The sequence below is a fragment of the Convolutriloba macropyga genome, chromosome 1, assembly GCF_964194025.1.
Source record: "Convolutriloba macropyga chromosome 1, txConMacr16.3, whole genome shotgun sequence".
Classification (NCBI taxonomy): Eukaryota; Metazoa; Xenacoelomorpha; order Acoela; family Convolutidae; genus Convolutriloba; species Convolutriloba macropyga.
In genome coordinates, this window is record NC_134468.1 from 1,509,252 (window position 1) to 1,524,893 (window position 15,642).

Consider the following 15,642-nt stretch of genomic DNA (forward strand, 5'->3'; position numbering starts at 1 on the left):
GGATATTTTCCGGTATTCTGCCGGTTTTATTTTTTAAACAGACAATAAGTTTTTGTAGTAATGTTTGTTTTTGTTGTTGTTTGATCTTCTTCGTCTTCTCTCGTAGTCTCATTGATGACTGGTCTCATCATCCTCTTATGCGGCATCATTCAATTCATTTCAAATCATTCAATTCATTCAAATCATTCGATTCATTCGTAAATAAACTAATTTCATTCTATTGCAGCTTGATTACAAGCGTTTGTCTTCTTCATTCATTTATCCGAGTGTTAATAATGAGTTTTAGATTTTATGAAATGAATTGTTGCGTTATCTTAGCTTCACATCGCCAGAATGCAATGCTTGTAAAGCGGTTTGCGAATCTTTATACACGAATGACGCAAGGAGGAAGACAAGCTGCAGGCTCTAATTTCACAATTTTGGAACCGGAACCTACTGTTGCTCCTGGAATTGAAACCTCTAATCCTGTCTTGACTAGGGAAGATATCAGTGAACGGAGAGTAAAATTTGTTCCGCTGTATCGATTTAGACATTTAACCTCTGTGATTGCGTTTAATAAAATGAAAATAGCAATGACAGCTTTGAGTGTAGTTGGGCTGCCTCCTCTCTCCTATACAATGTACTCTGGCAACCTATGAAAGTTATCATTTTAAAGGACGTTTTCGTTTTATAAAAAGATTGAAGAGTTCTTATAAACGACGAGTAGACAAAACATACACAGACTGGACTTAATTTCATTCTACAAATAGTGTGATTTGTTTTGTGGGTCAAAATAGAGTTTCGTTGAACACGGGACTATTTTTTCAGTAACGGTCGGTCTTGTTTGGGACAGTTTTGCTCTGACAAGATTATAAACAGGTTAGGTAAACTATTTGCCTAAAACTGATGAAGTTTTCCTTCTCAATAATTTTATTCACACTTTTCTTTCAGCTGACAATTGTAGCTAATCAAATGTTTGAGTTAATTGTACACGCTATTTCTTATGCAAATTTTTACTGGAAAACCGTTTTTATTGCTCTCGAACGAAGTTTGAAGCAATTATTGTAAACGTTTTGGTCTTTTTTATGTGAAATTCTTGTTTAACCGTTACTTGTCAGTGACTTTCACGCCTTTGACTTTTTCATTTTGCGTGATCTAAATGTTTCTTATTGACAAATGTCAGAAGCTGAACCCAAGTGGCGGTAGTTCACTACTAAAAATCAAGTAAAAAGAGCGCGGAAAGTGGCGTAATTTTTTTACTTAATTTTTTTTGTGGTTATAGAGGTATATGGTATCCTCGAATGACGTAATTTGAAGCCCCCTTAGTAGTGAATTCAGTTACCCACTCCCCCCCCCCCCCCCCCAATAACCACTAAGCCGGGCGAGGGCTGTAATGGGAAAGTTGCCAAAGATTTACTCAGTGGTCGTTGGAGAAGAGCTAGATTGATTTAGAGGAATTGCAATCAATCCCAACTTTAAAGGTGTAAGGTACCGATGGTTGATTTTAAAATGATAACTTAGCAATGTACCACAGACTCTTTGGATGATGTGGTGGTCGTTAACTCTTTGGCTCTATGTTCCTGTGCTCTCTTGTACGCCATGAGTTTATTCACGCGTGGTCTGATCGGATTCATTTACGTGTCTGAATGTGGCAACTGGACCCGCATTGCTCATCTCACTTTCTGGGGAAACAGGTTTGTATTATTTCTAGATGACTATGATGTTTATTTTAGTAATGTTACAAAAGATAATAATAATAATAATAATCGAAGTTTCTGAATTGCAGACTAAAATACCTTTGTCCAAGTAGAGATTTGATATGCTGCCTAATATTTCAAACCTTGAACTGTCCAAAACGGCTATTATTTAGGCTGTATCCTGCGAACCAACTTTTTCTGAGCGAGAGAAGCTTTTTGTTCATGCGCTGCATTTAGTGAATGACTTTTAAAAATCACTATAAAAATTCATTACGTTTCTTCTGCGAACATCCCTGGGGGTGGAGTACACAATATTAAACTATGCTGGAGTACACAATATTAAACTATTTTGCCTTCGAATTTTGTTTGTTCTGTTTTGTCTTTTTCGTGATTTTTATCGAAACGATTCTTTTTGGCTGTTTTGTTTTAACGCGTTCATTGATAAGTAAAATGACGGCTAATGCTCAAAGTTTTCTATGTTTCCACTTGATTACTGTTTTTGTGATATAGAATATTGTTTTACTGAGAAAACTTCAGGAAAATTGATGAAATTTTAAAACTATTTTTGCAGTTTTTCAATTTTCCTTCGAAATTTTCTATTTGGAAAGTTTTAAGCACCTAAAATGGCTTGTCTTTTGCTTTGCGAGCAGTTTGACTTTCAATTGCATGAATTTTTTATTGTTAGGTTTACTTTTATTATATAAAGAGGTAATTGACTTTTTCAATTTTTTTAGTTCATCTGGTTTGATTGGTTATTTCTCATTTTTTGACTTTTATAAGTTTTCTCAGTCGTCTTAGTGGTTTTCACTTTATTCAAATGGTATTTTTTGACCGAGACGACTCTTCGCTTTGTTTCCGGATTTGTTCCGGCTGTTTTTAAATTCGCTTTACCTTTTGATCACGTGTTTCATTTTACGATTTTCACTCTTGACTTCTGACTTACTTCACTCACTGTTTCAACGGAATGAATTTTAAATTCTTTCACGTATTGTGTTACGTAATGTAGTGAATAATGTCAAAGTTAAAAGAGCAAAATCAAAAGGAATGAGATAAACATATAAAGCACCGTCAATAAGTCATAATGCATTTGGTTATCAAAGTTCATTACAGGGATTGCTAGCTGGCATTTGTTTTATGCTTAAAAGCATTCAGTTTAGAAGCTGAATTTTAGTTTTATTTTAGAATCTAACCGAATATGCAGAATTTACAAACCAAGAACACTTTGACATTTAGAAAAATTTTGTCAATTTCTATCTCTTAAAATTTTTTTCTGTTTCAATCCCAATGTGCGTCAAGCGGGTCAGGGGCGGCTTTTTTTCCGGAAATTTACCGGCTATGTTTAGAACTTTTGAACTTAAAAGTGAGACAGTAGTGCATGGTTTTCAATATAACTAATTTGAAGAGAAAGTACTGTTTTGGGACTGGAGTTCCACATTGACTTTTCCCGTTTCAATAGGAATTTACATTTTTGTTCATTAGAAATTGAGTTGCGAGGAAATAATTATGCGGTCAGATATAATTTTATTACTGATATAGGGTTAAAGCTGATGTTTTTTTGTTAAAAGCTCATGAAAAAAATGGATAAAAGCCTGATTGCTTTAAGCCGAGAAAATTTTGAGCATAATAATTTGCTGCAGAGGAGGATCACAATAGGTTTTGATAGACGCAAGAAACTTCTGTGAAGTAAACTTTAACTAGGTAAAAATCGGGAAATGAATGCAACTGTGCTTCAGAAAATATTCTATACCCATATAACGTGAAATGTATAACTCATAACTAATCAAAATAAATGAGATCACATGTAAGTCAACACCGAGCTTTTGAATAGTCACGCTGTGATGTTATCTCTTCGTTATGATTATGTAGAAACAGAATAGAAAGTCAAATAAGAAAATCAAAATGTGAAGTTCGTTCCGTAGTTTCGAGAAGATTGCCATTTCTTGAATGTTTTCGTATTTTCAAGCCTAGTTGCAACAATTGTACTAAATGTACAAAAATTTTGACGATAGGATTTTGTCACTTCAGATGTATATTTGATAGGATGTTTGTGTCGCCGCAGTGAGTTAACATAAATGGAGCAGTTTGAAAATTGGATTCGCAGAAAGTAGAAATATCTTTCAGAATAGTTTTGACCATTCTGGTTCTTGCCATCGACCAGTGAAATATAGCTTAGAGGATAAACAAGATCTTTGATTTAGTTATATGACTTGATAATGCAGTAATTGTCGTTTAAATTGGATTAGGCAGTGGCTAGGTATACCAAATGTTTCTTTAACTTGTGCCATTTTTCATATAGTTGTATTTGTTAATTGATATCGATGTGTTTGTTATAGGTTTTTGGTAAGATATCTTTGGTATATTTTTGATGGTTAATAATAATAGCGTAATTGTCGAGTGAATTGAATCAGGTAATTTTTAAGCTTGTAAAATCCCTAAATTATTTTGTCTTCTTTTTATTTTGAGTGTGAGTAGATGGTATTTGGGTCTAACGATTAAAATAGGTCATAGGGTGAGGAATTGATTGTATTGCGTTGATAATTTCAAGTTTTCCCTGTCCTTTTTCTTGAAAACTGAATTATTACTCTGTAACCTTCATGTCTTTGTCTATAGAGACCAAGCAATGAGTGGCAAAAATGATTCGCAGAGCTCCTGTTTTGGAAACACTAGAATTGATGATCAACATCAATATTTTCAGCTTTGGTTTCCATATTAGTACCTTTTTCATTATGCCTTTACTCTGCTTTTATTGACTAGGCCATCACATATAGAACTTTTTTCTTATTGTTACATGCTTGGCGAGAGAGTTGGCTCTTACTAACTTTCACCTAGCAAATTAGGTCTTTGATTCTGCTGGCCACATCATAGGCACAATCACTTTTGTACAGCAGGTCATAGTCACGTTTCTGGCTTTCTTAAATAAAAACTGAAAAATAAAAGCTCCGATTTCTATTTTGCTGCCTAATCAATAAGTTGTTAATCAAAGACTGGGTTTTCTCTAAAACAAACGAGACTTACATAGTCGTCAATAAACAAAATTTTGGGAAGAATGGATGTGTCAATTAATGTGCTTTCGCCCTCAGAGATCTGGCTGTGGTTGTGTTGCTTTTCAAGCTAAGATCGTTTATAAATTCGAGTGATCGTGGGAGTGGGCGTATTGAAGTACCTGGTTGAGGCAGTTGTTAAAAAGATGTATTTTTCGTCATTGAACTCACGGCTATTGTTGTCACAAAAATTCTAATTTAGTTCGAAATGTTTTAGGAGACCTAGTTGTTATAAATAATTCGGCGTAAACAGAAATAACTTCTTCAGCGTGCGCAAAAGATTCGTTGAAGTCAAAACCATGAATCGAGGACAATTTTCATTTTCGCGTAATAAAGGGTCTAAATCGGGAACTGGAAGAACTTTTCTGACTCAGCGATTAATGGAAAGATTGCGATGATTGTTGACTTCAATTTAGGATACATTAGACTGATACATGACTTGAATGGCCTTTATAGTTGTTTCAACAATGTCAAGACCTCGTTGAGATAGTTTCTATCAATTTAGTCATAGGCTTAGAGAAATCAATACAGAAAAGTTATCGAATGAGTCAGGAGGAGTGAATATTTCGTCCACAATAGTAAGCAAATTGAGAGGGGCTAGTGAACTTTTTACAAAACTTTTTCGCGAAAAGAAAGAACAATTTTCTTGGTCAGAAACCTTTTAATGCAGTTTGATTGCTTCTACTTATTTCGACTTTGGTGATATATTATAACTAGTTAATTGATCAATTTCGAGTGCTTAGTTGAAAATGAAAGATAAAAGGTCTAGATGCATAATACGATCAATTTTGGGAGTCAGTCACTCAGCACCAAGGCGATCTCCCAGAATATCAATGGCGCCTCCGTATAACACTGGTTCAAGAAAAGTTGAATTTCTTTTGCATTTAGTTCTGTGTATTATTTTTTTGAAATTGATCAATACCCTCTTCTCAATTAGACTTCTTAGCTCCTCTATTCTGTTTGCATATATGTTTTCTTAGATTTTGCGAACCTCAGATTGAAAATCGATGGAGTTAGTAGTAATAGGGTGAGCAAGGCTCCGGGGAGATGTAGACCCCATGTATTAAAATAGGGTATAGGAGTATTTTTGATAACGGGTCTACTCTAATGTATTAAGATAGGGAATAAATCTAGGGGCGCCTACATATATTCCAGGGGATGAGTCGAAAGGAAGGAGCAGATCAGGGTGTTTTTCCGGAGCCACTTGGCACGTGATTTTAGAGGTAATTTGCGCAGGGGAATTGTACAAGCAGCGCGCAGAGGAATCGTGCAGGCAGCGCGAACAGGAAATGTACAGGCAGGGGAATTATACAGGCACCGGGAATTAACGGACAATTCCCCTCGCAGTAAATTTCAACATTTTTTGGGTATAACCACTGCAATGTAATAAGATTAGGTATAGCCGCGGCAATGTATTAAGATTAGATATAGCCAACGCAATGTATTAAGATTAGGTACAGCCGCCGCAATGTATTAAGATTAGGTATAGCCGCCGCAATGTATTAAGATTAGGTAAAGCTGCCGCAATATATTAAGATTAGGTATAGCCGCCGCAATGAATTAAGAGTAGGTATAGCCGCCGCAATGTATTAAGATTAGGTATAGCCGCCGCAATGTATTAAGATTAGGTAAAGCTGCCGCAATATATTAAGATTAGGTATAGCCGCCGCAATGAATTAAGAGTAGGTATAGCCGCCGCAATGTATTAAGATTAGGTATAGCCGCCGCAATGTGTTAAGATTAGGTATAGCCGCCGCAATGTATAAGATTAGGTATAGCCGCCGCAATGTATTAAGATTAGGTAAAGCTGCCGCAATATATTAAGATTAGGTATAGCCGCCGCAATGAATTAAGAGTAGGTATAGCCGCCGCAATGTATTAAGATTAGGTATAGCCGCCGCAATGTGTTAAGATTAGGTATAGCCGCCGCAATATATTAAGATTAGGTATAGCCGCCGCAATGAATTAAGAGTAGGTATAGCCGCCGCAATGTATTAAGATTAGGTATAGCCGCCGCAATGTGTTAAGATTAGGTATAGCCGCCGCAATGTATTAAGATTAGGTATAGCCGCTAAAAATTGAGAAAATTAAAATTTTTTAAATTATTAAGGTACAAAAAGAGACACAGTATAAATCAAGTACATTATAAGTAATTTTTAACACAACAAAGCGATCACAATATAAAAAGCTATAAGTTCAGGGGTACAGCATGAATTCCATCAGTTAACAATTTTCGTTTAGGATAAAAATGTGAAAGTCCTTTTTTGTTTGTTCATAGGTAGCGACGCAGTGGCTGATTGTCCGAGATCGCCTATTTTTACATGTTTAATTGATATTTCCCTCCATCACTCGCCGATACTTTCCAATGGTCCATCTCCGGTCTCTTCCAATGTTCTTTTAATTAGTCCTTTGCTGCTGAATTTGGCATCGTAGCAACAATAAGTTTTGCTTGAAAGACAAATCATTTCAGTACATCTAAATTCTTCCTTGAACAGACTTGGTTCACGCTTATCGTGCTTTTTATGTTTATCACAACAAGTTCTAGGGAAAAAATTTTGTACAGCATCAGCTTCGAAAGAATCATCACAATCGTGTTCCCTCGGAGTTTCCCACTCTGCTTTTTTAGATGGACGAATGCAATCGTGCAAATTATCGTGCCAGGGTCCATTTCAACTTTTCGAATGAGTCCACGTCGCAAAATTTATCAAAAAAGTTTATCAAAATTTATCAAAAAACTATTATCGGTTCGCGGTGCTCAATTTCTGATTTTACAAGTTCATCTTCGTATAGTTCGTTCGACACATTGTTAAATCTCTTAAACAACTTCCCGTTGATAGATTTGTGAGTCTTTTCATCGTTCAGGTATTTTGTGTGTCTGCTTCTGTCCATGATTTGATAACCATAGGAACTGTTCCCTAACAATTTCATTGTCTCAACGCTTGATTCAGGATTTTAATCTCCAGCTCTTCTTTTATCTATTACTGACTGGACAAAACTGTTGAAGCATTTTTTTGGGTGTCTACTGAACGAAGCGATAAATTTTTCTGCATTTCAGCCCAATACTAAGGTAAAAGTTGAGTAAAGGTATTATGACTGTTCCATTCTCCAACTTGAAGCTTGAAATCAACATGCGTTGCGGTTGCTTGAGTAAATCGTTATCAATTGCATAGTCCCTCAAATAATCACCAATATCTGCTCGACTAACATTGAAGTTCTCAAAGATTGGTGGAAAGTTCGAGAACTTTTATTTCAACCCATCTGATAATTCGAGATCACACCGAACGTAACCAAACAATTTCTCTTATCTTATCCTAGCAAGCAGAGATTCTTGCGTCAGAGGCAGTTTGAACCGGAAATTGTTTCTCACGTGAATTTTTATTGATTCATCATCTTTGAGGGTTTCAGACCAGTTACATTCCCATATCTTCACAACCTTATATCCTTTGTTCCGCAAATAGTCTCGTCTCAGTTCGTCATATTCCCGTTTTTTGAGTCCTCTCTGGGTCTCTTCCTCTGACATACTTACTCTTGCTTCCTGACATGCACAAAAGTGAAAGTAAAAACCCGTTGCTTCAAATATAATTTTGCAGTGAGCACAAAATCCGTCTACCTTAAAACAATCAATGTTTTTCTGAGTTCCAGTTGTGTAGTAACTTTCAATAGTGCAGTTAGGACGCTGAGATTGTAGGTACAACACAACCATGTTCTCAATTTTCTTCGATTTAGTTTGCGTAGCTTTAAACTTCTGAGAGTCTGAATCAAATTCCCATCTAGTTTAAAGCCGTGGGCATTTCATGACACATTGAGAAGGGGTAAAGTTGACTGGCGTCTACACTCACATTTGGTTTGCAAATATATTCTGAGTTTCAAATATATGTTTGATCCACGACCGCTTTTCTAGTAAAGACACTAGAGAGAGCACCGGTATTTTATCATGCAAATCTTTGTCTGCTTCAACGAAAGGATAGAATTGGTTATTAGTTGATTTGTGTAGACAAATATATGCCAAATTAGGTAGTGTGCAGCCACGTTTTAACGTATGAATCCCTTTGTTATGATAGAATTTTATCCTTTTCTGCATCGCTTCTAAATGTCGGGACAACATCCTTGTTGTTATAACACCTAACAAAGGCTTGAAAAATTGTAATTTGTTCCTGCTCCCACACTTTTCAAGTAATTGTAGTTGTCAACTCCCGAATGGGGCACTTCCTTCAACCTAAGTTTTTTCAAAGCCTCCTGTTGGGAAAGTCAACTATTCAACAATTTTGTGAAATCCGTAAATTCTATCTCCAATGGATTTTGATCTCTCAACTTACTAAAGAAACATTCTTAAGGGGGAAGGAATGTTGCATCCAATTTGTTTGGTGAGTCGAACTATTCATAGGGGAAAATTCCTTTGGTCTCGTCTGTCTGATAAGCTTTGAGGAACGAATCTAGTGATGTTGCTCCACCAAGAAAGTTTAGAATATCGAGAAACTACATCACCAAATTTAAAGGATACAATGATTCGCTTTTTTAATAACGGTTGGCTGAATATCGCGCTCGTGAATGAGGTAGGGTAGTAATTTAGACTTGATAAGATTCATATCATATTTCTTGCTGTTGAATCGAAATACAGGTAGTGTTAACATAACGTTGTTGTAGTTCGAGAAGTTGATTTTTCTGAATTTGGAGGAATTGAGTTGACATGTCAATTTCTTCTTCCTCAGTATATTGAAATTCAAATAACGGAGTACTCTGATTTTTCCGTTAATTTAGCTTCTCATAAATAGAATTCACTCTGGTTTTAATTGCATATTCAATGGAGGAAATTTTTTCCAACATTTCTGCTTAACTTTTGCTAGCTAGTTCTTCTCGTGCTTCAACAAAGGATACTATCAGTTCCCTGGGGTCTTTGTTGCACAGGAAAATGGGTTCTTGTAATAATTTAGATGAAAATTACACATATTGGTTCATGTTTTCCTATCCAAGTAGTTGTATTGGTATCTTTTAGCTCATTAGATGGAACGCAGATTGATTCGAAATCAAATATAGCCAAATTTTTGAACAGTTATTGATATTACTCATATTCAATTCCAAATCCCTCGAGTTTATTGGACAACGTTTCTCTTAAAGTGTAAACACTTCGGATAAATGTGCTGTATCCTATCTTTGCAAGATTTCACGTGACGGTGGAAATTTCACGTCACGCTTAATAAAAGTATCACAGCTAGGACAGCGGAATCGTTTGAAAAATTTGTTGATATCATCAACATAGCAAATGTGGTTGTGTAGCGCAGTAGATTAATGCTGTTCTCGTATTTCTCAATACTTCTCCTTGCAATTTCACCTACAAAATCATTGTCCTCAATATCAATGTCATAAATGAAAATGTGTTTTATAGTGTTTTCAACAAACATAAGGTGATCAGCCGACTCTTAAAGTTAATTGCGTCATGAACAGACTCGTTGAGAAAGTCACTGAGGAACTTAGCTGCGTTTGTTTCCTGCTCAGTTGATCCATACAAGTGAACAGCCGCGGCTTTAAACAAACAAAGGTAGTCTTTGCAGGTTTCTCCGTATCCATTCGTAGACAGTTTACATCTGGTCTTCTCAACAACTGTTCAGGTATAACCACATCTAAACATCCCATTGGTATATTGTTGAGAAAAGCACAGAAAATTGTCAAATTATTAGTGCATATGCCATTTTGTATTTGCTCTTTCTTGAGCACAGGTGTCAACCAAATCCATTTTCTCTATTCTATCCTGAAGTGAGACTTAGTCCCCTTTAAAACAAAGTAAATGAGACTTCTCAAAGAAGGTGTTGTTCTCATGAGCATAAAAATATCGGTATTTATTTGTGTCCACATTTCGTAAAATGAATCCAAGAGCTAAATTTAATTTTGCAGCGCAGTTAAGCATTTCAAACACTTCCTTCAGATTTTTTCATTGATTTCGCTGGAATCAAGTTTCGCTATTGAAATTGAATACTGTATGTCTCCCATTCTCCATCTCAGTATTGTCAAGGAAGTGTTGACAGGCGCTAACTTCTTGCTGTACCTGATCGTTGTTCTTATCCAATCGTTAATTATCCATTCTTATCTTAGCAAAAGATTCGTTGAAGTCAAAACCATGAATCGAGGAATAAAGGGTCATTTTCGCGTAATAAAGGGTCTAAATCGGGAACTGGAAGAACTTTTCTGACTCAGCGATTAATGGAAAGATTGCGATGATTGTTGACTTCAATTTAGGATACATTAGACTGATACATGACTTGAATGGCCTTTATAGTTGTTTCAACAATGTCAAGACCTCGTTGAGATAGTTTCTATCAATTTAGTCATAGGCTTAGAGAAATCAATACAGAAAAGTTATCGAATGAGTCAGGAGGAGTGAATATTTCGTCCACAATAGTAAGCAAATTGAGAGGGGCTAGTGAACTTTTTACAAAACTTTTTCGCGAAAAGAAAGAACAATTTTCTTGGTCAGAAACCTTTTAATGCAGTTTGATTGCTTCTACTTATTTCGACTTTGGTGATATATTATAACTAGTTAATTGATCAATTTCGAGTGCTTAGTTGAAAATGAAAGATAAAAGGTCTAGATGCATAATACGATCAATTTTGGGAGTCAGTCACTCAGCACCAAGGCGATCTCCCAGAATATCAATGGCGCCTCCGTATAACACTGGTTCAAGAAAAGTTGAATTTCTTTTGCATTTAGTTCTGTGTATTATTTGAAATTGATCAATACCCTCTTCTCAATTAGACTTCTTAGCTCCTCTATTCTGTTTGCATATATGTTTTCTTAGATTTTGCAAACCTCAGATTGAAAATCGATGGAGTTAGTAGTAATAGGGTGAGCAAGGCTCAGGGGAGATGTAGACCCCATGTATTAAAATAGGGTATAGGAGTATTTTTGATAACGGGTCTACTCTAATGTATTAAGATAGGGAATAAATCTAGGGGCGCCTACATATGTTCCAGGGGATGAGTCGAAAGGAAGGAGCAGATCAGGGTGTTTTTCCGGAGCCACTTGGCACGTGATTTTAGAGGTAATTTGCGTAGGGGAATTGTACAAGCAGCGCGCAGGGGAATCGTGCAGGCAGCGCGAACAGGAAATGTACAGGCAGGGGAATTATACAGGCACCGGGAATTAACGGACAATTCCCCTCGCAGTAAATTTCAACATTTTTTGGGTATAACCACTGCAATGTAATAAGATTAGGTATAGCCGCGGCAATGTATTAAGATTAGGTATAGCCAACGCAATGTATTAAGATTAGGTATAGCCGCCGCAATGTATTAAGATTAGGTATAGCCGCCGCAATGTATTAAGATTAGGTAAAGCTGCCGCAATATATTTAGATTAGGTATAGCCGCCGCAATGAATTAAGAGTAGGTATAGCCGCCGCAATGTATTAAGATTAGGTATAGCCGCCGCAATGTGTTAAGATTAGGTATAGCCGCCGCAATGTATTAAGATTAGGTATAGCCGCCGCAATGTATTAAGATTAGGTATAGCCGCTAAAAATTGAGAAAATTAAAATTTTTAAAATTATTAAGGTACAAAAAGAGACAGTATAAATCAAGTACATTATAAGTAATTTTTAACACAACAAAGCGATCACAATATAAAAAGCTATAAGTTCAGGGTTACAGCATGAATTCCATCAGTTAACAATTTTCGTTTAGGATAAAAATGTGAAAGTCCTTTTTTGTTTGTTCATAGGTAGCGACGCAGTGGCTGATTGTCCGAAATCGCCTATTTTTACATGTTTAATTGATATTTCCCTCCATCACTCGCCGATACTTTCCAATGGTCCATCTCCGGTCTCTTCCAATGTTCTTTTAATTAGTACTTTGCTGCTGAATTTGGCATCGTAGCAACAATAAGTTTTGCTTGAAAGACAAATCATTTCAGTACATCTAAATTCTTCCTTGAACAGACTTGGTTCACGCTTATCGTGCTTTTTATGTTTATCACAACAAGTTCTAGGGAAAAAATTTTGTACAGCATCAGCTTCGAAAGAATCATCACAATCGTGTTCCCTCGGAGTTTCCCACTCTGGTTTTTTAGATGGACGAATGCAATCGTGCAAATTATCGTGCCAGGGTCCATTTCAACTTTTCGAATGAGTTCACGTCGCAAAATTTATCAAAAAAGTTTATCAAAATTTATCAAAATACTATTATCGGTTCGCGGTGCTCAATTTCTGATTTTACAAGTTCATCTTCGTATAGTTCGTTCGACACATTGTTAAATCTCTTAAACAACTTCCCGTTGATAGATTTGTGAGTCTTTTCATCGTTCAGGTATTTTGTGTGTCTGCTTCTGACCATGATTTGATAACCATAGGAACTGTTCCCTAACAATTTCATTGTCTCAACGCTTGATTCAGGATTTTAATCTCCAGCTCTTCTTTTATCTATTACTGACTGGACAAAACTGTTGAAGCATTTTTTTGGGTGTCTACTGAACGAAGCGATAAATTTTTCTGCATTTCAGCCCAAGACTAAGGTAAAAGTTGAGTAAAGGTATTATGACTGTTCCATTCTCCAACTTGAAGCTTGAAATCAACATGCGTTGCGGTTGCTTGAGTAAATCGTTATCAATTGCATAGTCCCTCAAATAATCACCAATATCTGCTCGACTAACATTGAAGTTCTCAAAGATTGGTGGAAAGTTCGAGAACTTTTATTTCAACCCATCTGATAATTCGAGATCACACTGAACGTAACCAAACAATTTCTCTTATCTTATCCTAGCAAGCAGAGATTCTTGCGTCAGAGGCAGTTTGAACCGGAAATTGTTTCTCACGTGAATTTTTATTGATTCATCATCTTTGAGGGTTTCAGACCAGTTACATTCCCATATCTTCACAACCTTATATCCTTTGTTCCGCAAATAGTCTCGTCTCAGTTCGTCATATTCCCGTTTTTTGAGTCCTCTCTGGGTCTCTTCCTCTGACATACTTACTCTTGCTTCCTGACATGCACAAAAGTGAAAGTAAAAACCCGTTGCTTCAAATATAATTTTGCAGTGAGCACAAAATCCGTCTACCTTAAAACAATCAATGTTTTTCTGAGTTCCAGTTGTGTAGTAACTTTCAATAGTGCAGTTAGGACGCTGAGATTGTAGGTACAACACAACCATGTTCTCAATTTTCTTCGATTTAGTTTGCGTAGCTTTAAACTTCTGAGAGTCTGAATCAAATTCCCATCTAGTTTAAAGCCGTGGGCATTTCATGACACATTGAGAAGGGGTAAAGTTGACTGGCGTCTACACTCACATTTGGTTTGCAAATATATTCTGAGTTTCAAATATATGTTTGATCCACGACCGCTTTTCTAGTAAAGACACTAGAGAGAGCACCGGTATTTTATCATGCAAATCTTTGTCTGCTTCAACGAAAGGATAGAATTGGTTATTAGTTGATTTGTGTAGACAAATATATGCCAAATTAGGTAGTGTGCAGCCACGTTTTAACGTATGAATCCCTTTGTTATGGTAGAATTTTATCCTTTTCTGCATCGCTTCTAAATGTCGGGACAACATCCTTGTTGTTATAACACCTAACAAAGGCTTGAAAAATTGTAATTAGTTCCTGCTCCCACACTTTTCAAGTAATTGTAGTTGTCAACTCCCGAATGGGGCACTTCCTTCAACCTAAGTTTTTTCAAAGCCTCCTGTTGGGAAAGTCCACTATTCAACAATTTTGTGAAATCCGTAAATTCTATCTCCAATGGATTTTGATCTCTCAACTTACTAAAGAAACATTCTTAAGGGGGAAGGAATGTTGCATCCAATTTGTTTGGTGAGTCGAACTATTCATAGGGGAAAATTCCTTTGGTCTCGTCTGTCTGATAAGCTTTGAGGAACGAATCTAGTGATGTTGCTCCACCAAGAAAGTTTAGAATATCGAGAAACTACATCACCAAATTTAAAGGATACAATGATTCGCTTTTTTAATAACGGTTGGCTGAATATCGCGCTCGTGAATGAGGTAGGGTAGTAATTTAGACTTGATAAGATTCATATCATATTTCTCGCTGTTGAATCGAAATACAGGTAGTGTTAACATAACGTTGTTGTAGTTCGAGAAGTTGATTTTTCTGAATTTGGAGGAATTGAGTTGACATGTCAATTTCTTCTTCCTCAGTATATTGAAATTCAAATAACGGAGTACTCTGATTTTTCCGTTAATTTAGCTTCTCATAAATAGAATTCACTCTGGTTTTAATTGCATATTCAATGGAGGAAATTTTTTCCAACATTTCTGCTTAACTTTTGCTAGCTAGTTCTTCTCGTGCTTCAACAAAGGATACTATCAGTTCCCTGGGGTCTTTGTTGCACAGGAAAATGGGTTCTTGTAATAAATTAGATGAAAATTACACATATTGCTTCATGTTTTCCTATCCAAGTAGTTGTTTTGGTATCTTTTAGCTCATTAGATGGAACGCAGATTGATTCGAAATCAAATATAGCCAAATTTTTGAACAGTTATTGATATTACTCATATTCAATTCCAAATCCCTCGAGTTTATTGGACAACGTTTCTCTTAAAGTGTAAACACTTCGGATAAACGTGCTGTATCCTATCTTAGCAAGATTTTACGTGACGGTGGAAATTTCACGTCACGCTTAATAAAAGTATCACAGCTAGGACAGCGGAATCGTTTGAAAAATTTGTTGATATCATCAACATAGCAAATGTGGTTGTGTAGCGCAGTAGATTAATGCTGTTCTCGTATTTCTCAATACTTCTCCTTGCAATTTCACCTACAAAATCATTGTCCTCAATATCAATGTCATAAATGAAAATGTGTTTTATAGCGTTTTCAACAAACATAACGTGATCAGCCGACTCTTAAAGTTAATTGCGTCATGAACCGACTCGTTGAGAAAGTCACTGAGGAACTTAGCTGCGTTTGTTTCCTGCTCA

The 15,642-nt window shown here is 36.2% G+C and overlaps 1 protein-coding gene across 2 annotated transcripts in view; it reads left to right on the plus strand.

Annotated features, from left to right (window-relative positions):
* The first annotated feature begins 272 nt into the window (after positions 1-272).
* The window catches only part of LOC142356602 (transmembrane protein 186-like), a 39,968-nt gene continuing 24,598 nt past the window's right edge, over positions 273-15,642 (plus strand). The window contains exons 1-2 of one of the 2 annotated variants that reach the window (XM_075408487.1): positions 273-636; positions 1,514-1,673. In XM_075408487.1, coding sequence (XP_075264602.1) covers positions 276-636; positions 1,514-1,673 — 521 coding nt within the window. In that variant the 5' untranslated portion in view covers positions 273-275. Of the gene's footprint in view, positions 641-1,500; positions 1,674-15,642 lie in introns of both variants that reach the window. The other variant, XM_075408532.1, reaches the window with a different exon arrangement.